At 46.0% G+C, this 24,482-nt stretch overlaps 1 protein-coding gene across 3 annotated transcripts in view; it reads right to left on the reverse strand.

The window, feature by feature from the left end:
• Positions 1–264: 264 nt before the first annotated feature.
• The window catches only part of Acsl1 (acyl-CoA synthetase long chain family member 1), a 69,242-nt gene continuing 45,024 nt past the window's right edge, over positions 265–24,482 (reverse strand). For all 3 annotated transcript variants that reach the window (XM_050147199.1, XM_050147201.1, XM_050147200.1), the window contains exons 6-21: positions 23,080–23,179; positions 22,702–22,880; positions 18,301–18,333; positions 18,102–18,153; positions 17,556–17,629; positions 15,032–15,109; positions 12,624–12,758; positions 11,200–11,334; positions 10,276–10,371; positions 9,400–9,472; positions 7,526–7,614; positions 6,898–7,014; positions 5,104–5,247; positions 2,646–2,747; positions 2,474–2,545; positions 265–1,916 (exon numbers count right to left, since the gene is read on the reverse strand). In XM_050147199.1, the coding sequence (XP_050003156.1) occupies positions 1,776–1,916; positions 2,474–2,545; positions 2,646–2,747; positions 5,104–5,247; positions 6,898–7,014; positions 7,526–7,614; positions 9,400–9,472; positions 10,276–10,371; positions 11,200–11,334; positions 12,624–12,758; positions 15,032–15,109; positions 17,556–17,629; positions 18,102–18,153; positions 18,301–18,333; positions 22,702–22,880; positions 23,080–23,179 (1,620 nt within the window). In that variant the 3' untranslated portion in view covers positions 265–1,775. The remainder of the gene's footprint in view (positions 1,917–2,473; positions 2,546–2,645; positions 2,748–5,103; positions 5,248–6,897; positions 7,015–7,525; positions 7,615–9,399; positions 9,473–10,275; positions 10,372–11,199; positions 11,335–12,623; positions 12,759–15,031; positions 15,110–17,555; positions 17,630–18,101; positions 18,154–18,300; positions 18,334–22,701; positions 22,881–23,079; positions 23,180–24,482) is intronic.

Raw genomic sequence — 24,482 nt, forward strand, 5'->3', positions numbered from 1 at the left:
TCCTAAGATGGGGGGGGCCCTTATCATTTATAGTCCAGATGCCATACCTTGGTGTTCCTCCCACAGCATGTGAGGACAGTGGCCACACTGGTAGAGGGGCAGGGGGCAGTTTAAGTGTCAAGAATGACTGGGCCGGAGAAGGAGACCAGGGACGGGAAGGAAGCGATGGGAGGGGTCCCAGGAGGGCCACCCTTACTCAAGATGCACAGCACGGGCGGGCTGTCCCCAGCGTTACACTGCACTGGTAAGACATTCTCCACTCACTCGAAATGCAGAAATATTTATTTTGGTTTCCTTCATTGTTTTTGGAAATTCTGTTTTGGTTTATAAAACATAGAAATAGCCAACACTGAAAGCAAACATTCAAAACCCCCGTTGTGAAAATTATTGACTTCTTGTGCAGTTAAGAATACAAGTATGAAGTTAGGCTACCAAATAGTGTTATTACAATGACGATTCCTTAGTGCAAACCCAGTTGTGGTTCAGTAACACACGCACTGTCACACGGCCAACAAGGGTGGCCTCAAAGGTATAAACGACAGCATGACCAGGTCACAGGTGGCAAAGACTCGCAGTAAAGTGAAATGCTGCTAATTTCCCAAATTAACTTTGCAAAACAAAAATTCCTTGAGGAGTTAATCCCAGGATTTCTCCCAGATTTCTACATACCAGAATGTTGGCTTGTCAAATGCATCTCACAGAAATCAGGTAGTTTTACATTTACTCACTACTGTCCGTTCTAATAAGTACCCATATTTACCAACTCCCTTAACAGTTTTGAAGACACGCTTTGCCTGAGTTTAACTGGGAGGAAAAACAGCAAGTTGATCCCCACATCATCATTGGCTAGGAAAACCAGGGTTGGAGCCCAGTGGCCATCACAGGTGTGAGGCGGTTCCACGAGGAGCCGGTGGACAGCAGCGGAGGAATCGCAGCTGAACGTGGCCAATCCAGGTCGTTCTCCGACAGACCATCTTCATTGCAGAGTCTAAGGCAGGAGTTCTCACAAGGCCTGGGAAGGGCACAGGGGGTCAGATCTGGAGAAGAGTCCAAGGGCATCCTGCTGCGTGTATGGGAAGCTGCTGGCTCGCAGGAGCCACCATGTTTTCTTTTCTTTTTTCTTTTTTTCTGAGACTGGGCGCCAGCATTGTTCTGAGGAGGACTGGTCTTTTAGTTTGCTGGGAACCTGTGTCCCAGCAGGCACAGCAGGGACCGTTTGGAACCCTTACAAATAGGAAGGGTTGTGTGAGTGTATTGTGTAGGAGGTGGAGGAGTGGAGGGGGAAGGGATTTAAAAAGAGAAATCTGTGGTCCGCGGCGACTTGCTTCCGCCTGGACACTTGTTCGTACTCATGAAGGGACAGCTTTCCTCCAGTGCACTGTATTCTCGAGAGCAGCAGCAAGGGGCAGACACATCAGAGAGAGCAAAGTCCTAACCCCTCGGTGAGAAAGACAGGAGACAAGAAGTTTTAACACCCCACCTTAGTGGCTGAGGAAATCTTAAATAACTTAGCACTTTTATGGGTTCCCCTTTACAATATTTAAGGCTCGTTTTGGAAATCGTGTATCACCAGGGTCGTGGGCTGCAACACACGTGACTGTAAGGCAGTGTTCCGTGCCCTCTAAAATCCCTACGGTAAGACCCTGCGGACAAGTCCCTCATGGCCATTTCCTTTCCTACACTTGCTGCAGGCGAAGTTTGTCACCAACGCGAAGGCCATTGGTACAAGGAGGATTGTGGAGGTGTGCCGTTTCTTCCAAGTTGTCGTCTTCACATTAAATCTTGATGGTGGAATACATTTCATCTATCTGTGACCTGAAATAGTTCCGTAGCTCTGGCCTTTTTGCCTTCAATGTTGGAGTCAGAAGGCCATTGCTAGTAGAAAATAATTCCGTGTGTATAGCAATGCCTTTGACCTGCAAATAAACAAGGCTGTTGTTATGAGGGGAGCAGACAGACACAAAAAGTCTCAACAGAAATGAAGCTCTCAGAGGAGATGGAGGCCTGCAAGGCACCCAATCTAGCCTCTCATTTCACTGTGCATTCTCAAGGGCGGATAGGGGTCCCACAGGACAGAATTCCAAAGCGTGGGTTAAGTTCAGGGAAGTACCCAGTCATAGACTGAGTACTGGTGCTACAGAGACTGCTCATCACTTATGAGCACTTCCTACTCTTCCAGAGGACCCAGGTTCAATTCTCAGAACCCAAGTTGGGCAGCTCATGACTGCCTATAATGTCAGCTTCAGAATCTGACACCTCTGACCTCTTCAGCACCTGTACCCGTGTGCACATGGCTATACATGTGTGAACGAGCACGTGCGCACACACAAATGTTTAAGAAGAAAACCCTTCTGAATCAAACTACTCCTAGTATTTCCTTAGGTCTGCTCTTCAGCCTCTAAAATCTGCACATTGAAAATCTTCAAGTCAGGTTCTGTTCTACACCGCATCTGCCCTTGGATCAGCGTCACACCTGCTCAAACGGCTTCAGACCAGCTTCCTTCCCGAGTTTCACCATGTCTTCCAGGATAGCCTTCTGGACATCCTAACAATGTAAGGAAAAACAGATTATTTTCTCTCATCCTTAGAGGTGCTGAGAACAGAGTGGAGAGGCAGAAGACGGTCGGAAGAGTGCCAAGTCTCACCTTATTTCTGCACAGCTCCTCAAATGAGCCTTGAAATCCCCTCTTGGAGGCCCAGGAACCCAGGTTCTCAGCATCTGGTACCACAACAGCTATGAGAAATGCCTATGACACACACAAGCAAATCATTACCGGTTGATTTGTCTATCTTGCAGGCCCATGGGAATATCCGGTAATATTATGGGTTGTTGCTCAGAATGTATTCCTCCCAGGTGAGGAGGAATACTACCAGCCCTCAAGTAGATAATTACAGACACCACCAGTCACTGGTGATCAAAATCTAACAAGGCAATTTTTATTTACTTTGATACAAACTTTTTTAACTTGCTTTTTTTTTAAATTTTGAGAGCAGGATCTCATGTAGCCCAGGCTAGCCTTGAATTGGCTACATGGTTGAGACTGGCCTTACACTACTGATTCACTCATCTCTGCCTCCCAAATGCTAGGACTACAAGTGTGTATCTCCATGCATGGCTGTGTATACTTCTGGAAATGTTACATGCAATTAGAATATTAATTTTGATTTTCAACAGTGAATATTCTTGACTTAAAACATAATTTTCTCAAAAATATTTACAATGTCATAAATAAGCTAAGCATAGCAGTAAGTTTAAAAATGTAAAACTTTCCCTTGGGTCCCTGGCCGATGTGGTCTTAGGTTCGAATATCACCAGTCTATTAAAGAAGGTAGCAATAAAATGCCTCTGGAGACATTCTGCTACACTCAGAGATCAGTGCCCTGCTTAGCCATCATCGGAGAAGAACAAACAGAGACCCACAGCTGCACAACGTTCGAAGAACGAGAGACTGGAATTCTCAGCCCTAAATGGGAGGTCTCCATCACATCCCCTCCCTTGGGGTCCAGGGAATCCTTCAGAAGAGAAGGCAGAAAGACTAAGAGTCGGACAGGATGGAGGCACCCAGGAAACAAGGCCTTCTAGACACATCAGACTGTCACACATATGAACTTAGAGACCGTGGCGACACCCATAGGGCCTGCACAGGGCCTGCACGGGTCCAAACCAGACAGGGTCCCAGCACTGAGAGAGAAAGTGGACACTTGCCTCTATCATCCCTAACCCAGAAGCTATCTCCAACTGATAAAAACTCACAAAGGAAAAATTAGTTTTTTTTTCCAAGGGAGTCTCACTGCGTTTAGTAACCTAGTAGGCCCCATGTGCAGCAGTCGATGGTCAACATACAAACTCAGTGACATCTTTAGAGGGTCTCTGCTTAATAATAATGTTTGTCGGAACTTTTAAAAAACCTTTTCTGTGTCTTTTTTATTTTTTTTTCTTGCTTGTTTTATCCTATTCCAGTTTGTCTTATTTTATTACTGGTTTTTAGATGGCTACGTGTTTTCTAACTAAGGAGAGGAAGGATGGATTTAGATGGGAGACTCTAGAGAGAGTTGGGGGCGTACAGTAATCAGATCTATTACATGAAAAAAAAATCTCTTTTTTTGTGTTTCTGTTGTTGTTTGATTGAAACAGGGTTTCTCTGTGTGGCTCTGGCTGTCCTGGAACTCACTCTCTAGACCAGGTTAGCCTCAAAGATCTGCCTGCCTCTACCTCCCAAGTGCAGGATTAAAGGCGTGCACCACCATCACCATGCCCAGTGTTTGGCTTGTTTTTACTTGTTTTTCTTCACTAAAAAAAAAACCTATTTTCAGTAAAAGACAAACAGGAAAAAATAAAAGTAGAATGTGCCAGGCGTGGTTGTGTACACCTTTAATCCCAGCACCCAGGAAGCCGAGGCAGGAAGGTCGCTGGGAGTTTGAGTCTGTCTACAGAGTGAGTTCCAGGACAGCCAGGATGACAAAGAGAAACCCTGTCTCAAAACAAAAATGTACAATTTGGGGCCAGAGAAATGACTTAGCAGTTAAGAGCACTTGTTGCTCCTGCAGAGGACCCAAGATAGACTCACAACAATCCATAACTCCAGTGCCAGGGAATCCAATGCCTTCTGACCTCCACAGGCACTAGGTGGTGCAGATACACATACACACACACACTCATACAAACAAGATAAAATAAACCTTTAAAAATGTAAAACTGTTATATTCTATAAGCATTAATATTTCCATTCATAATTAAATTAGAAACATACTATCAAGCCCCTAGTATCTTTATCCAACTACTATTGATACACCAGAGCAATTAACTAGTGTTAAAATCCAGAAACTGAAGAGAAAAAAAAACTTTGGGGGATAGGAAAGGCCAATGGAGTAAAACCCAACACCGAGTTGGTGATAGGGAAGAACTAGAGCAAGGTCAATGGATACTGACTCAAACTGTCATTCACCTGTTTGTTTTGATTTTTTGAAACAGGTGCCTATAAATAGTAGCCCAGGTTGGCTCCCAGGCCATGACCCCTCACACTGCCAAATACTGGTACTGTAGCTGTGTCCCACCGTGCATGGCACTTGGGTGCGTAGGAGCGGCTCTAACTCAGAACATACCTGCAGGCTTTCTCCATGCACAAACACCTGGGCCACGGCTTCGCTTCGCAGGTAGATGTTCTCAATCTTTTCTGGTGCTATGTACTCTCCCTGGGCTAGTTTAAATATGTGCTTCTTCCTGTCGATAATCTTCAAGGTGCCATTCTGTGTATCAGAGAGGAAGGGGATGGTGGGTGAGTTAAGGCTGGCTCTCCACCATCAGGCTACTTGAGATTGCCATGTGGAGAGAAATCCGAGAGCCCATGTGACCTCAGCTTCTCCACTTCGCACAGACTTACCACACTGCTTCATTTGGCCTCCTGTCACAAGTGGGGACACATGTATCCTGCTCACCAAATGGGGTGTGTTCCCTGTCAGCCAGGACATAGCCTTACCCTCCCACAGCACTCTGCAGACAAAGGCCAAATTTCCACGGCCATTACCATGCTTTAGAGGAAGGCAGATGCTCCAGTATTTTTTGACAGGTCGGTCCCAACACATACAAACCTGTGGGAATGCTAGCCAGCACCCAAATTCAAGGACAGATTTTTTTTTTTTTTGATGTCAAAATGGAAGGCGGTGATCAACTGATTTTAAGTATCAAAAAAGCATTGTGCTGCAGTAAAAATCAAGATTTTAATCAAATATTCTAAATTATATCCCAGTAGCACAGACACTGAGAGAAACAATTAATAAATGGGACCCCCTGTAACTGAGAAGCTTCTCAGCAAAGGACACAGTCAACAAGATAAAACAACAGCCTACAGAATGGGAAAAGATCTTCACCAACTCCACATCAGACAGAGGTCTGATCTCCAAAATATACAAAGAATTCAAGAAATTGGTCATCAAAAGAACAAATAATCCAATAAAAATGCTTAACATCCTTAGTCATCAGAGAAATGCAAATCAAAACAACTGATTCCATCTTATACCTGTAAGAATGGTCAAGATCAAAAACACTGACGACAACTTATGCTGGAGAGGTTGTAGGGTAAAGGGAACACTCCTGCATTGCTGGTAGGAATGCAAACTGGTACAGCCCCTTTGGATATTAGTATGGCGATTTCTCAGAAAATTAGGAAACAACCTTTCTCAAGACCCAGCAATACCACTTTTGAGTATATATCCAAAGGATGCTCAATCGTACCACAAGGACATGTACTCAACTATGTTCATAGCAACTTTGTTTGTCATAGCCAGAACTGGAAACAACCTAAATGTCCCTCGACTGAAGAATGGATAAGGAAAATGTGGCACATTTTTACAATGGAGTACTACACAGCAGAAAAAAAATGACATCTTGAAATTTGCAGGCAAATGGATGGAGCTAGAAAACATCATATTGAGTGAGGTAACCCAGACCCAGAGAGACAATTATCATATATACTCACTCATAAGTGGGTTTTAAACATAAAGCAAAGAAAACCAGCGTATAATTCACAATCCCAGAGAACCCAGATAACAATGAGGACCCTAAGAGAGCCATCATGGATCTAATTTACATGGAAGTAGAAAAAGACAAGATCTGAGTAAATTGGGAGCATGGGAACCAAGGGAGAGAGTTGAAGGGAGAGGAAGAGAGGGGAGCAGAGAAAAATGTAGAGCTCAATAAAGTCGATAAAAAATTAATAAGTCTGTTTCCTGCAGGATACAAAGGATCATTCAGCAAGTAGAGGGGTGGGATGCAAAAGCCACAGGCTGTGCAGCAGGTGCGGGGCACACCAATGGGGAATGGGAGGGGGGAGAGGGATGGATACATTCCTCCCTGCAGCGAGACAAAACTGTCTGCAAAAAGAAGTGACATCAACTTACTGGTAGCCACTTCCCAATGTCTCCCGTGTGTAACCAGCCATCTTTATCCAGGGCTTCTGCTGTTTTTGCTGGGTCCTTCAAGTAGCCTTTGAACACATTTGCCCCTTTCACACACACCTAAGAAAAGAGAGTCTATTAACATCTACTAGGGATTCTCCCAAGAATTCACGCATGTGTGTATTCCACCCTTTACCTGGAAGCCTTCCCTTCTACTCTCTAGAGGGAATTACCAAAGTCCCATCAGGACTTTGGGGCCATTTCCAGTGTCCTCACTTCCTTTACTACAGGCCTCAGGATAGTCAAGCCACAGGGGAACGTAAGTCTCAGACAGAATGACATCACTTGGGTAATTAGGCTTTCCCAGCAGCCTAGGCAGGGCCATTAGCAGACTGGGGACAAGCCTCTCTGGAGCTTTCTGTCATGCTCTGGGGCCCAAATCCCCAATTCTGCTGCAGAAGGAAGGACCCCGAGGGGGTCTAACAGAAATGCCCTTTGTATTGACCTGCTTGACTCCAAGATCCCAACAGACTCCAGCCTAACAGCTGTCCTGAGCACTTTTCAGAACGGGGCTCCTAACAGCAGCTGTCACAGGATGCTGCTCCTCACTGACAGGCAGGTCTCCACTCACCTCACCCTCGCCCTTGGCAGCCATGTAATTCATTTCTTCCACATCGACAAGCTTTATATAATTGCAAGGCATGGGGGCACCGACATGGCCTGCATATAAAACGGAAGAATCATTTCAAAGTGTACTAGAATGGCCCCAGGCCAAAGCATTTTTACAACCACAATATACCTCCTCATGGTGACGGCTCCTAATCATGCCTGGCTTTTGCAATTGCAGCCTGGTAAAATAATTTAAGAGGGCTTCTTTCTCGGAGAGGGGTGAGAATACCCAGAGGTCTAATCAGGACCTTTTCCATTTTTCTGAGGTTCTGAATATATCTCCAACACTGAAACTCCAGCCACTGACTTGAAGGTGGGTTCAGACACTTGGAGGCATGCTTTCTAAATAAAACTGTTACTTCAATTCCATGATCTGATTGCATTGACTCCACCCACCCCACATACAATTATTTTTTGGTCCCTAATACTTTATATAGCTCAAGATGGCCTTGGTTTTCTGATCCTCTCGCCTCTACCTTACCAGCACTGGTACAGGCATGCCACACCCGATTTCAGACGTCTCTCTCAGAGAACACAGGCAGCTCTGTACACCCTGGTGATTCTCTGACACATCCCTTGGTTCTGACTGGCAGTCATTGTTCTTAGATGAGCATGTTTTTACATTTATGTCTATTAAGACATTTCCACGGATAGGCTGTATGATGCTTAGATTTTTGACAACTTGACACAAACTAGGTCACCCGGAAAGAGGGACCTCAATAGAGAAGACACATTCATAACACGGGCCTGTAGGCTACTCTGTGGGGGCATTGTCTTGATTAATGATTGATGTGGGGAGGGCCCAGCCCGCTGTGGGCAGTGCCACTCCTGGGGCAGGTGGTCCTGGATCATGTTAGAAAGCACGAGGAACAAGTCACAGACAGCAAGCCAGCAGTATTCCTCTATGGCCTCTGCTTTGGTTCCTGCCTTGTCTCCTGCCCTGCATGGAGTAGTAAGATGAAATGAACCCTTTCCTTCTCAAGCTGCTTTTGATCCTAAAGATTTGTCATGGCAACAGAAAGAAAACTAGGAAAGGCATCTTTTCCCAAAACAAAAATAAGATATTACAGATACATTTTAAGAGTCTCACAGCTAATAATGCCTAAGGTTTAACAATCTAACATAGAAATTGTTGTTCTAAATTCTCTTACTGTTAAGGAATATGGGGTTAAAAACTAAAAGTATAAAGACACTTCCAGAGTGTCAGCATTGATGCCTGTAGAATTACATTATGAGACAGTGACAGTCGCTGGGGTCTAAGAAGCCAGGGGAACTCATTCATTGCTGTACAGAAGACCCTACATTCTCTACATAATATTCTCTCTGTGTACATGCTATTTAAACAGCATCTATAACTTAGCTCCCCATGGTATCCCTGGGATAACATTTACACAGTGTCCACCATGCATACTCCCTACAGGGCCATATCCATTGCAGAGGCTCTTTGGGTATTCTCCTCCCTGTTTGCTTTGAGACAAAGAGTCTGGATGCATTTCTACCAGCAGTTCCAACGACCGGCCCAGCACACAGTGTAACTGTAATACCTACTTAAGGGTTGAAACTACCAGCAAATGAGGAGACCCTGTTCGATCACTGGCAAGTCTGTGGAGGAGGCATTTCCTCTCAGATGCCCCTGCTAGGATGCACCACAGCCTAGTCACACATTTTCTTTCCAGCTCACAGAACCTCAGGGCTCTCTCCTGAGACCTAATTCCTTGAGACATACTATGCATTGCTGAGCAAGGAGGCCGATGACCCAATCAACGATGACCTCATCTCCAAACATCCCAACCTCCAATGAGGAAACTCTGAAGATGGCTCTCCTGCCAACCGTACCTGCCGTCCAGTCCCCAGGCATGCTCAGGGAGCAACCAGCGGTGCACTCGGTCTGTCCGTAGCCCTCATAGAACTTGGTCAGCGAGAAGAAAGACATTATTAGTAAGAGACAGCTGTGTCTTTGTAACTAACTTCCGCGGAATCCCAGCCTCTGAAACCTCCTAACTTTCAGTTTCGTAAGTTCACTCAGGAGCATAAAATGTACCCAAACATCTTTACCCCCATGTCAAACACTGGCTGCAGTCCATGCGGCCTTCCTACTCAACCTCCGGCAGACAGGACAGGTCAGTACCCTGTTGTACTCCTGCTCTGCTAAGTCAGGATATTACACACGTCCTGATTGTCAGCACCAGCCCTGGACTCTTTTATAATAGCTTCTCAGCGTGGTGTGTGGGTAGGCTTATCACTGATGACCCATCCCATCCCTGGAGCCATACTCTAGAGGCGTGGTTCACACCTTACCCTAGATAAAATTACACGTGCGTCTTGGCTAGGGCTATTATTCCCCTAGGAAATCTGGCATTAACCGAATTCCGAACAAAACCAAGGCCTACAAATGAGGAGCTGGGAGGCCTGGAAGACTGAACACATGAGGACAAGGAGGAGTGAGCTCAAGTGATGGAATATACCGCATGGTGAGGGAGCTCAGGGGCCACTGCACGGAAAACGGAGTAAGACAATGGCTGCCTACTGGACATCTGAGCTGTGTCTGTCTCAGGGCACAACGTCTGTGAAGTGACACGGTAACTGTGCCTCTGCTCAATGCACTCGCGCATCATGCCGCACAGTGACAGCAGACACAAATTCTCGTCAATCCAAACACGGGCCCACAGCACGACACCGCCTGGGATGCGCGGGTGGTGTGATGAACCTCACCTGACAGCCGAGAGCTGCCCTCAGAAACGTCAGCACTGTGGCGGACACCGGAGCCGCTCCTGTGACCATCAGCCGGACTTTTCCACCCAGGCTTGACTTGCGAGACAGAGAGAAGCCAGGGTTACCTATGCAGAAGTCGGAGCTCCTCTGCCAGACTCCTGCTTGGGACCCCCTGTCCCAGCCGACCAGCTGTCCTGCAGCTGCATGGATAGGACTCTAGCTTGAGACAGAGCTCTAGGTGTCCACAGCAGGACCCAGGGCTCAACCCACTCCTCCCAAAGCTGCCCGCATCCCCTGGCAGACTTGGCACTAAGCCAGCGCTCTGCTGCTAGACGTCTCAGGGATCAGATGATGACAACTACCATATTTCTGGCATTTGAGACAGCTCCTGAGATTACATTCTTATTCTCAGGCTTAAATCTTCACCTCAGGAGTGGGATATTTGTTCCAGAGAAGCTAAAGGAAGACTAAAACACCCAGAATCCTTCCATCTAGAACAGCTGTAGCACTGTTCAGATATAGACAGAGAACAGGTTCCACCTAATAGTCCTGTCTCTAACTTTCAGACAGATGCCAGAAAGAGTGGACATGTGTTCTTTCTTGGCTTCCTATCTAGCCCAATCCAAACACACTCGTGTGTGTGTGTGTGTGTGTGTGTGTGTGTGTGTGTGATTGATCTCTCAAGGCTGAGATGAGCATGCTAGCAAGCCTTCCACCACTGAGCTGTGTCTCTACCCCTCTTTTTACCTTGAACTTTGCAAGAAGGTTTCACTAAGTTGCCCGGGCTAGCCCTGAATTTGCTATCTTCCCACCTAAGCCTCCTGAGTAGCTAAAGTTACAGACCTGCCCCATTCACTGCTCCCCCCCCACCACCACATGCTCACTTTATGTGAGACATCCATGAGGTGAGAGCCTATCTGCTACCTGTATCTTGCGAAAGATGAGTTTATCCCACAGGCTGTTGTTTCTGATGATGCCGCTGCGAAGCTCGGCTTCTTTCCTTTTGGAGGCAAAGTCCAAGAGCCATCGCTTCACTGTGGTGTTTGCTTGTCCAAAGATCTAGTGAGGCAAGAGGGAAGGTTTGCACAGCTTCCAAGATTGCCACAACAAAAAGGGCAGATAGCAGTGTGCTGGAGACCGCACGCAGGAGCCGTGGAGCCGCTGGAGGGCAGACATGGCTTCGGAAAACTACTGATCAGCCCCTCTGGCTGTGAAGTACAAATCTGTCCCATTGTCCAACTCTACAAGAAATGAATACATGTCCACAGACAGCTACACACAGTGTTATGTTTACAGCAGGGTTACTTGTAGTAGTCAAAACCTGAAACCACCCAAACACCTGTCATTAAGGAATGGCTAAATAAACTGTGTCTGACCATACAGTGGGATAGTATCTGGCTATAAAACACTATAAAACACTAAAATGTACACTTTGAAGGTGTGGTATTGGTTGCTCAGGAATCTAGCAGGTAGAGGGTGGGTGGTAATGAAGGGTTCTTTTCCGGGTGTTGAAACTGACTCTGGTGTGGTTAGGAAACTCTGGAAGCACTCAAAGGTTTGGAAGGCGTCGATGTTCCCCACTGTAGCGCCCACAGGGACATCCTCAAAGACCGCTGAACGTCCCACCTTCACTGCTGGGATTGAAATGGGGCCTCACACATGCACTTCACTGGGAGTTCTACCCCCAGGCTCCAGACTGCACAACTCAAGAGGACAAATTGTATACTATGCGAATTATATCTCAATGCACCGTTTCAAAGGATTTTTGGAAAGAATGGATTTTAAAACTAACATGGTTTTTTAGAGAGGGCGAGAAAAGGAAAAGGGAAAAGTATTCATAGCACCCACTAGAAACTCAGATTAAGACTGGCCATGCCATGTGCTGATCTTGCCCGGCTGAGCAGTTTATGCTAAGACAGGAGATGCCACATCTTCTCAATCGGCACCATGGCCTGGACACTTCTCTTGGTGAGGTGAAGGGACGCTTCATGCATGCAAGGGTTGGTGGAACAATTAATAAAACCATCTTGTAGTTATTTGTGTGTGAGTCACTCAGCACCTTCACGAAACAGGGAGAAGGTACAATCGTCTGTTTCACAGATGCGGAGTGAAGCTCAAAGAGCTTGTGGAAACAAACCAAGGTGCAGCTTAGGGCTCAGCTGTGTGTTCCCTTAACAGATCTGTGCGGGAACAGAGTTCCACTTCTGCAGAGGTGTGGACTGAAGCTCTGTGAGAGGAAAGGGACTGCTGATGGCTGTAGAGGGGTACACGGTTGAACCCTAGTCAGACTGGCGCCGGGCCTCACAGTCCCACCTTCTGTCCGCCACGCTTTGTTGTCTGGGACTCACTCTGTCAAACATCCGGTTCAGCAGCCTTGGGACCACAGGGAAGATAGTGGGCTGAAGCACCTGGAGGTCCTCCATCAGAAGCCTGATATCTCCTTGGAAAAATCCTATCTTAGCTCCGTGACACAGCATCACACACTACGAGTGAAAACAGACAAGGGTCAGCATGACAAGGAGGGGTCCCCTGCACTCAGACTCATGGCAAATGAGCCCACAGCATTGAAACCGTAGAGCTCCCTAATTACAATGGTTTCTTTAAAAATGTGTCAGCATTTACTTGCCATCATACAAACATGGAAATGGAGTATTTTCACCGTCCCAGTGACACAGGAGTTAGTATAAAACTGGGTTGGGGGGAGGCTCTTCTTACTGGTAATGAGACGGGTTATCTGGGGCTAACAAGCTACATCTGTTGGATGAGTTATGTTATTTTATATTCCTCAGATATTTTTAACCTTCCAGGAACTTGAAAGCTTATTTATTCTCGAAATAAAAACCTCCAGACCAGACTTATTAAAATCTCATTTCCTTTTTTTGAATCTAAGTAAAATTTTCTGAAAAGACACTGAATTAGCTCGGGTCAGGATTCCAAGTGGCTGGCCACAAGATTGTCCCACACGATGCTTTATCTCCTGCAAACTGTACTGGCCGCCCAGACAGACTAGACAAGTTGTCTATCTGTCTATCTTAGGTTCAGAGTAAAACAGATTCGCTGAGTGCTGGCAGCACCTGTTGTGGCGGTCTGTGCATTCTGCGAGCCCAGCACTAAGGAGGGCGGAGATCTCTGGGACCTGGGACTCACTCAGTAGGCTAGGCCAGCTGGCCAGAGAGCACCAGAGCTTTTTCACGCGGGCGCGTCTTCATGCTTGCAGGACAACCACTTTACTTTGGTCAGCTCTCAAACGAAGTGCACAGTTATGTGCCCACAGGGAACCCAGGCAAAGGTCAGTTAGACACCATCCTTTCCCCCAGGGCATATCGGATGCCAGTGAAAACTCAGCCAGTTTGTGCATGAGTGAGAAGCACAAACAAGAAGGGAGGCATCTTCCACAACAGGAGCCTCCGAGACGCCAGATTCAAGGGATTAAAACATTTCCTTTGGAGAAGGGAAATAATATGGAGACCCACAGCTGGCAATGTGCAGAATATGGGGGACCCTGGAACACTCAGTCCTAAAAGGGGTGTCTCCATCAAGCCCTCCCCTCAGCTCTGGGAGCTCCATGTAAGAGCCAATGGGGACAGAAAACGCCAAGGAAACCAGGCCTTCTAGACACATGTGACTAACGCACACACGAACTCACAGAGACTGGCAGTCTGCCCAGGGCCTGCACTAGTCTAGGCCAGGTGGGGTTCCATCACTGATGGGAATGGGGCAAAAGCTCCCATCTATAACCCAATTGGCCATCTCCAGTTGAACCCCACTCCAAAGGAAAACTGAGGTTTCCCCGTGGAGCTTCACTGGATATACAAATCACTCAAAACGGAGGCCCCTCGCCAAGAAGTAGATGACCACCACCAACAAAACAAAAGGGATTTTTTAGAGATGTTTTGTCTCAGAATGCTTTGGGATTTTTTTCTTTTAACTTTGTCTTTTGCTTATCTATTATGTGTGTGTGTTTATGGGTTTTGTCTGCCTTATGTATGTGTGCCTGTGTATGTGTTTCTGGCACTTTTTTTTCTCTGTGTGTATCTGTTTGCTTTGTTTGTTTTATGTTTATTTGCCTTTATTTTTTGTTTGTTTGTTTATTATGTATACAATATTCTGTCTGTGTGTATGCCTTCACGCCAGAAGAGGGTACCAGACCATGCGGTTGCTGGGAATTGAACTCAGGACTTTTAGAAGAGCAGGCAATGCTCTTAACCACTGAGCCATCTCTCCAGCCCTTGCCTTTTTTTTTTTTTTAATCTGGCCTGTTGGTTTTCTAAAAAGAGAGAGAAAGAAGGCATAGAGTGGATGGGTGGGGAGGTAGGGAGGATCTGGGAGGAGATGAGGAAGGGGAAATAGTTCATACAGGTCAGAATATAGTGTATGGAAAAAGTTATTTTCAATTAAAAGAAAAAACCCTTCCTTTAATAATAGTTCATCTGCAACCGTGTCCTATGGACATTCTTTAAATGTTCAAACTCTCCAACTTTAAACTGAAGGATTAAAGTTCAAATACCCAGGTTGGACCTAGAATAAAAATTCATATTCTTTCTAACCACCACCATCGCGAACGGGATGGAGTGAAGAACCGCGAGTCCAGACGGCGCGGCGCACCACACTTACCTGCAGCTGCTGCTCATATATGTGTGCCAGTGGTAAAAACGAAATCATTGTGTCACTGGCATTCAAGGTCAGTATGCTCTGCAAGACACAACAACTTAGCGGGGCACACACAGACAAATGGGGAGACATAACAGATGCCTACCTCTACAATGCTCTCAAACATATGGGCGAGAGGCAAGAAAGAGATCAGAGTATCATCCGGGGAAACAGTGAATGCACTCTGAAAGCAAGGACACCAGCAAGAAGAGACGCGTTAAGACTTCCAGGATATCCCCATTTTCCTCCAGAGCAGGGCACACGGTCCCTCAACACTCAGTACGACCGATTTCTACTCATGTCTTTATTTTTTTCTCACCAAAGAATCAAAAGTAACTTTAAAAAAAAGTATTATTGGGGATGGCGCTAGAGCCTTGCACAAGCTAGGCCAATGCTCTAACATAAGGCTCTATCCCCGTCTCAAGGCAACAACAGGCAGAGTGGATGTCATCCCTCAAAACTAAGCATATCGACTTCAGCACTGTTTTCCCCTCCGTGAAGAAAACCTTGCCCAAACCGGAGTGTTGAGAGACTGTGCGCTCTGCTCCTTTCAGCTTTCAGTTACAACACCCCTCTACCAGGAAGTTCCCACTGCCCCTCGAGCAACGTTAGGATCCACTGTCTGACAAGACAGTACTGTTATACTGCAAAGGGAAAGGTTTCCCACGTCCTCTTATTTCCAGAGTAAATGGTTCTACTGGATGCGTTGGGTCAATATTTTTACCTTAAAGCCTCCCTTCAGCTCAGGAGAATACTCAACAGTGGTTAATGCAACCTCAAATCTGATTGAGGAGATTTGTTCTCCTATAAAATCCTGACCAAGATGAGCCAGAGGCAGATTAAGTGTGGATGCCTAGTGTTCCTCAGGGTGGGCCTTCTGAGGGATGGGTGCAGCGAGGGTTTGTACATAAGGGCATGTTATTAGCACCAAGAAAGCTTGCCAACACAGCTGCAGTCATGTCAATCAGAAACGAGGTGTGTGTGTGCATGCGCATGAGTGTGTGCATGTACGTGTACACACGCACGCATACATGTGTGCATGTGTATGCAATCTGCACTACTTTCTAGGCCGTATACTCTTATCTCTAAAGAGGGATCCGTCTTAGCAACAATGTAACCCTAAGTGGGGTCACTGCCTATGGGATGGGTGGGTTATAATTTAGGTTTGAGCTAATAAAGTTAGAAATGCATCTCAATTAGTATTTTGTACTGTGAAATTGTTACATGAGAGATCAGACCCAGTAGTATCCATATATGTGTGTGTTTATATGAATGTGTGTGTCTGTGTGTGTGTGTGTGTGTGAGAGAGAGAGAGAGAGAGAGAGAGAGAGAGAGAGAGAGATGTGGATTGAACCCAAGGCCTCGAGGATAGAAAGCTTGATTTCTACTGCTGAGATACATTTCCAGCACTCATACTTTTCAATTTTCTGGTATACCACAAAAAAAAAAAAAATCACACCAGTGTCACGGTTAGAAGCTCTGGAAGTTGAGCTTCTTCGTGGTGTAACTATTTTCAGTGAAGCTCTGACAGCGCTGCAAGCACACTTGCACTGATCTCTGTAGGCCTCCAGGGAAACTCACATTTCATCTTGGTGGCGCATTAAGTGCTGAGCTTTGTTTATACAGCGTACCCCACAAAAAGGTGGGAGGGTGAGAATAAGAAAAGTGACGGGGTAATAAAATTAAGTCTGGAAGCACTCTCAAAAATCAGCCCTCAACCGTCACCAAAGAAAGATCAACTCCCCTAAACCATGAGGTACAGACAGCCTTCTGCCACAAGAAGTAGGGGTACAGGATGCTCCCAGGAGCCTGCAGCAGCACACTGTTAAATGGGAAGAGAACGCCTTTGCAAAGATAAGCATGCATCCTATCTTTGGAGTTACGGACTGAACTCTGCTCCCCTAAGCCCCAGGCATTGGGAACAGGGCCCTGATGTGACCAGATCGGGAATAGGCTCCGACCCAACAGCCTGGCGTCTCCTCAGAAGAGACACTGGAGCACCCAGAAAGAGGCAGCCATCTGCGAGCCAGGGAGAAAAGCCCTCATCAGGAACCAAACTTGCTGGCAGCTGGACCTGGATTTCAGCCTCCTAAACGGAGGGAAATAAACGTCTGTTGTTCACGCCACATGGGCTGCAGTGCTTTGCTAATGGCAACCCGAGAGGACTACAACCTGTGAGCAGAAACCTGAAGAGGACAGGGCACTGACTCGAGTTTAAGACTTTAATCTTTTGCATACAGCGGGAGTCACACTGACCACAGGACAGAAGGAGGATTTAAAACCTTCAGCTGCCTTTAACACTCACTGGTAACTTAAACTAGGTTCCTTACACTGGAGTAAGGACGCTGAAAGGTCTCTCTCCTTTGTCTTTTCCTAAAAGTACTTAACAGAGTGACATCCAAACAGTCCCCACATGAAAGCCACCGTGAATTCCATATGGTGATCCATTCTAATGTCACAGGAAGGCCTATAGGATTAGCTCCATAGCAAACCATCTGAGAAGAGGGGACTTGGGGTCTTATGTGCAGTGTGGACCTATTGGGGTGAGGGGAGGCTTCAGTACTTTCTCTCCTGGGGCCTAAACGCAATCACTCAATGTGAAGAACCATGAAGACACTCTAGAGAATTACCTGTGTTGATTTCACAAAAGCTGAACAGTCGCTAATGATGTTTTGGTGAGTGATCATTGCTCCTTTGGGGTTGCCTGCAGAGTACACAGGGAGCAGAAGAAGGTTAGATACGCCAGCGAGAGCAGCAGAAACCCTCTCCCATTAGGGGCTCGGACAGCTCTGCTGTATACCCGCTGGGCAGTCAAGCACAGAGTAATAGTAAATTTCTGATCAACCTACGATCCCTTGAAGGAAATTTACTATCAGGAAATTGCCTTAAACATTCTTCACTAAGGTCTTTATGTGAGTCAACAGGGCATGAGAAGCTAGGAATTGCATTCTAGGTAGAGAGCATTTGAGTTCACGTTCAGTCAGTGCTGAATTAACCACACGGCACGCTCAGATTCTGAGACTGCCTCCCAGAGAAACAAGATGACCTCAATGGGTCCGCGTCTGTCTGTTGCTTTCTTGCACCCATCAACAACTAATTAATACATTACCCGGAAGGGAGGCAGAGAGCACAGACTTCCAGATACTGCTGTGAAGTAAGCACATCTCAAAATATACCTGTAGTTCCACTTGTGAAACAAATTACTGCAAGATCTTCTGGTACTGGAGGCTGAAGAAAATTTTAAGAGAGACGAGACACATCAGAACAGAATATACCAAGCCATAAGGTATCAGCCCACATTTCCAACGGTCTATAATATGAATAGGCATTGCAAGGAGCAAAAGGCTGTAACCCAGAGTAACCCATGAGGCTTACCTTGGGCTTCTTTCTGTTCACTCTTCCAAGGTCCTTAATTAGGGGAGAGAGAAAGAGAAAACCTCAGTATTAAGATTTTCTAACTATTCAGAGCAAAGTCAGGGCTATGGAGATGGCCCAGTGGTTAGGAGCACTGGCTGTTCTTCCATAGGACCTAGATTGGATTTCCAGCACCCACATGGAAAAAAACATCTGTAATTCCAGTTCCAGGGGATCTGATGCCCTTTTCTGGACTCGGTGCACACACATGCCATACACATAGAAAATAAAGAGCGAAGTCCCACAGGTTACTGCCTTTACTGTAGATGTCACTCTCAGCCAGCTAATCAAATGAATGAGAGCAACGTTAACGAGCAAAAGCCACAGCAGCTATTGTTCTAGAAAGCCACTTTCCAGTTATCTGTCATAAAACTACATCTTCTGCTCTGGATTTCAGCCCCCTCTTCCTTTTCCTAGGATTGCGTTTAGCAAAGCTTTGCTCCTGGCCTTAAGCAAAGACCGGCCGGTCCTCAGCACCCTCTCTCCTGACTATGAGGCTCCACCGCAACAACCTCTGCACAGGTGGAAACACTCTGCCGGACTTAAATGCTAGTCATGTTAGGGAGGCTCAGGTATCCATGCTCCACACACAGGGGAAGGAGGATTTGTGCACTCTGCACTGAAACAGGCTGCAAGGAGGGTGGGAGGCCACTTCTGGCATGGGCATTAAGGGGATCTAAGCTCTGTCCCTAGTCCCTAGATACAGTTGTTCCCAGCGCTGACTTCTGCTAATGGGTATGTGCTTCCGTTTACTGCATTAAAAGTAGCCTTTGTATCCGGTCACTGAGAAAAAAAACCCTTATATTCTTTTCCGAGGAAAAGTAAGCAACTTGAGAATGCACATGGAGTGCGCTGGCATCTACCACAACATGGAAATTGGACGGGCATGCTCAGGGCTCACTGAGCTCCACCTAGCACACTTCTCATCAATTGAAATTACACACGTCACAACCAAAGATTAAAAACAAGAACAATGATGTCTAATTAGAAGTCAGCTAGGGTTGGGCACTGCAGCACACACCTATAATCTGAGGCAAGAGGACAGCTTGGCCCAGGAGTTCCAGACAAGCCAGCAGCTTAACACAAAACAAGACGACGACAACAAAAGCCGCTCCACAGTCAACAAGGAGCTAAGGCAAATACTTCTGCAAATGATTTTTCCAAATAAGCTTTATTGACTTTGTTGGTTTCTACTCATTGATGCAAACTTTTCTCCATTTTGCTGCTGCTGCTGTTGTTGTTGAGGTAGCAACAACTTACTCGTGTAGGGCAGGCTGACCTCGAAATAGCTAGGGAGCTGAAGATGACTTTGAAATGATCCTTCTACTTCCTCTTCCCAAGTGCTGGAACTACAAGCATGTACCACCATGCCAAGCTCATCTGTTCAAAGTTCTTAAAGGACTTCTAGAACCTTCAGCTGATGTGGAGTGAGATAAAGCCATAGTCACAAGCAATTTGCTTTTAAATTAGGAAAGCCAACATGACCTCCACTGGTACATTATTTGGGGTGATAGCTCAGAGACTTAGGTCTGTCTTGCTATTTCTTAGAAAAAAATTCAAACAATTACTTTTAAAAGTGGTCCTTTTAGGTTAAAAATGAGTAAAACTGAGTTCTAGTGAGTGACAAGCATATTGGAATATTTATGAGTAATGAAATTTGTTACCTAATAAAAAATATAGATGGGTTGGTGAATACTGGGTAAAGTAATGCTGAGGCAGATGTGTTAAACCTGTAACCATAGACTATTTAGTAGGAAGAAGGGGATATGTTGTATTACTCAACAGTGTGTACGTCTGAAATGTTCATATTAAAAGACACAAGACGCAAACATTCCAAAATGCCTATATCCTACCTTGATTCTGCTAATATATGCATTAATATAAGTATATATTAATTAAAATGACCTCACAACCAACCATAATGCAAACTTTAAATTCTTTTCTTCTCAGTTTTATTCACAAAAATGTCTAAAATGCATAAATTACATTAAGCAGGTCAGTGTGTGTGAAACAAGATTTTAATACAAACTCCATACTACAATTGCCATTCAATCATCAAAGTCATGTTTTAATTTTAAAATTATCTCTCCCTCGTGCTGTGGTTAAAAAAAGACAAAAGGAAAGAACAACAGTGAGTGTGCCTTTTGGAGGAGGGGACAGAATGGCAGGTGGGAACGGATGTTTCAATAGCACACACGGAGACTACAAATTACGAAAACATGCCAGTAGAAAATGTCGGTAAAAAGCTAGATAAACTCTAATTTAAAAAATGAAGCCGAGGCAAAAATGCATATGGAGTCATTCAGTACACTGCGTGTGAATATGTAAATGTGCACACAGTGGCATGTTGGTGTTGGAATAGTGAGTTTCCCTCTGACTACTGGTTCCTTGGGAAAGGTCCCACGGACCCTGCTCTATAACCTCTAATTCTCTGTAGGAGGAGGAGGAGTAGACATTAAAAATCAAAACCTATTTATAACAGATCTCAAAAATATTTGTATCTGCAGCAACAGTGCAGCTTCCTCTTGGATGCATGTGGACAAGGGGCCTCCTTTTAGCTTTCTTGCTTCCTAACCTAAGACAGAGCAGTGTTGGGGTCAGATCCTATGCACCCCACTGATACTCCTAGAATGTTTACCATTAATGTTGAGCTTACGCTGAAAATAAACCATACTGAAAATAGCAACAAAAAGAAACATAAATGAGCTGGGCCAGTTGGTTTCATGTCAATGGGACACAAACTAAAGTCATCTGAGAGGAGGGAGCCTCAATTAAGAAATGCCTCCAGAAGACCAGGCTGCAGGCAAGCCTGTAGGCATTTCCTTAATCAGTGATTGATGGAGGAAGGCCCAACCCATTGTGGGTGGTGCCATCTCTGGGCCAGTGGTCTTGGGTTCTATAAGAAAACAGACTGAGCAAGCCATGGAGGGCAAATAAGTACACAGCACTCCTCTATGGCCTTGGTATCAGCTGCCATCCCCAGGTTCCTGCCCTGACTTCTTTCAGTGATGAGCAGTGATGTGGAAATATAAACCTTTCCTCCCCAGCTTGTTTTTGGTCATGGTGTTTCATCACAGTAATAATAAACCTGATTAGGACAGAAACCAAGCAAAAATCTGTGTTAAAAAAGCTGGAGGAAGGGAATGAGGAGGGAGGGCGAGAGGGTCTGTTAGTAAAGGCACTCGCTGTCAAGACTGGTTTCCTGAGGGTAATCCCCCACCCCCACAAGGTGGAGAGAATCAGCTCCAGTAAGCTGTCCTCTGGTCTCTATGCCTGTGTCACACACACACACACACACACACACACACACACACACACACACGGGGGGGGGGGGAACAAACAGACAGACAACAGATAAATGATGAGACAATCTGTATCTGGCTTGGTTTCAGAGACCAATCAGTAAACGCCAGTCAAGACCAAAGAGTATACACAAGAGACAAGCTAGAAACTTCCACCCGCGTGCGGTTGAAGTTCTAGTGCCAGTGTTTACTGGCATGGCTCACTGGTGCCAAGGATAAATGTGAGTACCACAGCTCCTTTTGTGATATATTAACACTGGGCACTGGGCATGTTACTGTGCTGGTCAGTTTTGTCAACTTGTCACAAGCCAGGACCATCTGGGAGGACGGGACTTCAGTTGAGAAGATGCCCCCATCAGATTGTCTATAGACAAGTCTGTGGTGACATTCTCTTGATTAATGATTGATATGAGAGGGCCCAGCTCACTGCAGATGGTACCATCCCTGGGCAGGACGTATAAACAAACCAACTGAGCAAGCCATGGGGAACAAGCTAGTTGGCAGTTTCTACAAGGTTCTCTTGCCCTGATGTAAGCCAAATAAAACCTTTCCTCCCCAAGTTGCTTAACCCCCCCCCCCCCCAAGACAGGGTTTCTCTGTGTAACAGCCCTGGCTGTTCTGGAACTCACTTTGTAGACCAGGCTGGCCTCGAACTCACAGAGACCCACCTGCCTCTGCCTTCCAAGTGCTGAGATTAAAGGTGTGTACCACCACTGCTCGGCCTTGGCTATGGTTTTTAACACAGCAACAGAAACTTAACTGGGACAAGCGATGAGTTCCTTTGCTTATGACCCAGCACTGGAGAGCCTAAGGCAAGAAAATGGCTACAAGCTCATGGCTAATCTGGGCTCCATAGTGAGCTGAGACCAGTCTCAGCTATGGGGTGAGACCATCTTTAAAAACCAAGCCAAGCAGAACAGACAAGGAACTCTGTGCGTGCAACCCAAATCTTTGTTTAGTGGGAGGATGGGGATTTTGTCCTGTATCTTTACCATGGCTGACCAGCACTGGGTACCACATCCAACCCTTCAGAGAAGTGGGCATATGTGGAAGGACTCACCTCCAGGGCCTTCAGGCTGATGATCTCCACCCCACACTTTCTGCCTCGTTCCACTAGATCACTGCCGTAGGAGTCCATGATGACAATGATTTTAAGGCAAGGAGTTAGCTTATTTTCTACACCTTCTAACAAGAGTTTGGCCTTTTCTGGATTGTCAGCAAAAATCACAGAGAGCTCAGCTGTAAATGAAGAGGGGATAAGAAATGAGCCCCAGGACGTCAAGAGCTTGATGACAATATATACGACACATGGATACTAAGATGCTGGGGTGATACAGATTTGACTGTAACATCCCCCTCCAAGCTGATCTTAGAATGTAAAGTCACCAGAGCGAAACCCATAACCAAGACAATGGTCACCCCAAGATCAAGGACATACCTTTGTTCACTATGTAGGTGATGGCTTCGGTTCCAAGGGTATCGTAGAGTGGAACAATCACCATCGAGTAAGTAAAGCATCCCTGTTCGATGATCACCCACTAAACACAGTCATGGAAAGAAAACACGGCGTGTTACCAGAATCATTGCAAAGGGCAGTGTTTCAAAAGTCAAATCAGAAGCATGTACGGCAACAAAGTTAAGATCTGTCTGTCTACCACTGTGCATCGGGAACCAAGAGGGTTCAAAACAAACACTCGCTCCTCCTTTTTAGCTTCTCTATTCTTGCAATCTTCTTAAGTTTTTAAGTTAGCCTACAAAATCTGCCCCTTCTTAAAATCAAACTGCAGTCTGCCTAAAGAAGAGAGGCAAGTGTGTGAGGTCAGGCCTAGTAAAAGACAAGACTGGCTTAGAGAGTGGCGACTTGCTGCAGCTTCTAGATGGCTTGGCAGGAAGAAACCCTAGCGTATCTGTCGTGACAGAGTCACAATAGGCTGGGAGACCAGTGAGCAAGCAGGCTGGAGAGAAGCCTCGTGGCAGGGGTGGACTGGAGGGAGCCTGAGCCACAGGGTCTGGCTCTACTGCACCGCACAGAACTACGAAAGTATTCTGGACAGCACAATGGCTGTGGGGTTTGAGGAACATCAATCTCACAGCAGCGTGTAGTGTGGCCTGGGAGCCAGGGAGGAAGAACACGTGCCTATCAGAGAGGAACGTTGTCTTGAGAACAAGCCTCCCTAGTAAGGTGGCCAGGGAAAGCGGTGAGCTGATAACCGTTTCCCTTGCCACTAGCCTCGGCTGCACAGTAACTCATGAGCTCCCAGACATGTGGGCGGCCCAGCCTCTCTTCTTTCTCACTCACAACTCCTCAAGACACCCCTTCATCCCAGCTGCACTTTTCAAAGGACACCACAGGATGCTATCACTGCACTGAAAAGCATACAGCTTCTGTGGGCGAGGAGCCACTGGGTCACATGTATGTGACATGGATCTGGAACTATGTCTGTGATTTTAGAATTTCCTCCAAGACACCACTTGGGGGCTCTGTCCAGAAAACACTTCCTGGCCGACCTCCCATGATCCTTCCCTGCATCCACACTTAGATTTGAGAGAAAGCATCTATTCCTTGAGATAAGGGGTTTGTTTGTGGGTGATAAAAATTCTACTGAAGTAAGCTTTTTGGATATGTTTCTGAGATATGAAAGAAAACCAAATCTTCCATGAGACTAAGGGCAGGCCAGCTGTGGACGATGCTATTTCTTGGCAGATAATGAGATTCAATGTAAGAAGACATTTTAACTAATGCAAACAGGAACACACACAGGGAGAGCAGAACCAGGATGCCTTTCTGGACACAGCAGATGTACAAGTAAATCTGAGGCTTGAGTTTTTCCAAGGCAGCTG

The sequence above is a fragment of the Alexandromys fortis genome, unplaced genomic scaffold (genome assembly GCF_014885135.2).
Source record: "Alexandromys fortis isolate MF-2015 unplaced genomic scaffold, M_Fortis_MF-2015_v1.1 scaffold_32, whole genome shotgun sequence".
Lineage (NCBI taxonomy): Eukaryota > Metazoa > Chordata > Mammalia > Rodentia > Cricetidae > Alexandromys > Alexandromys fortis.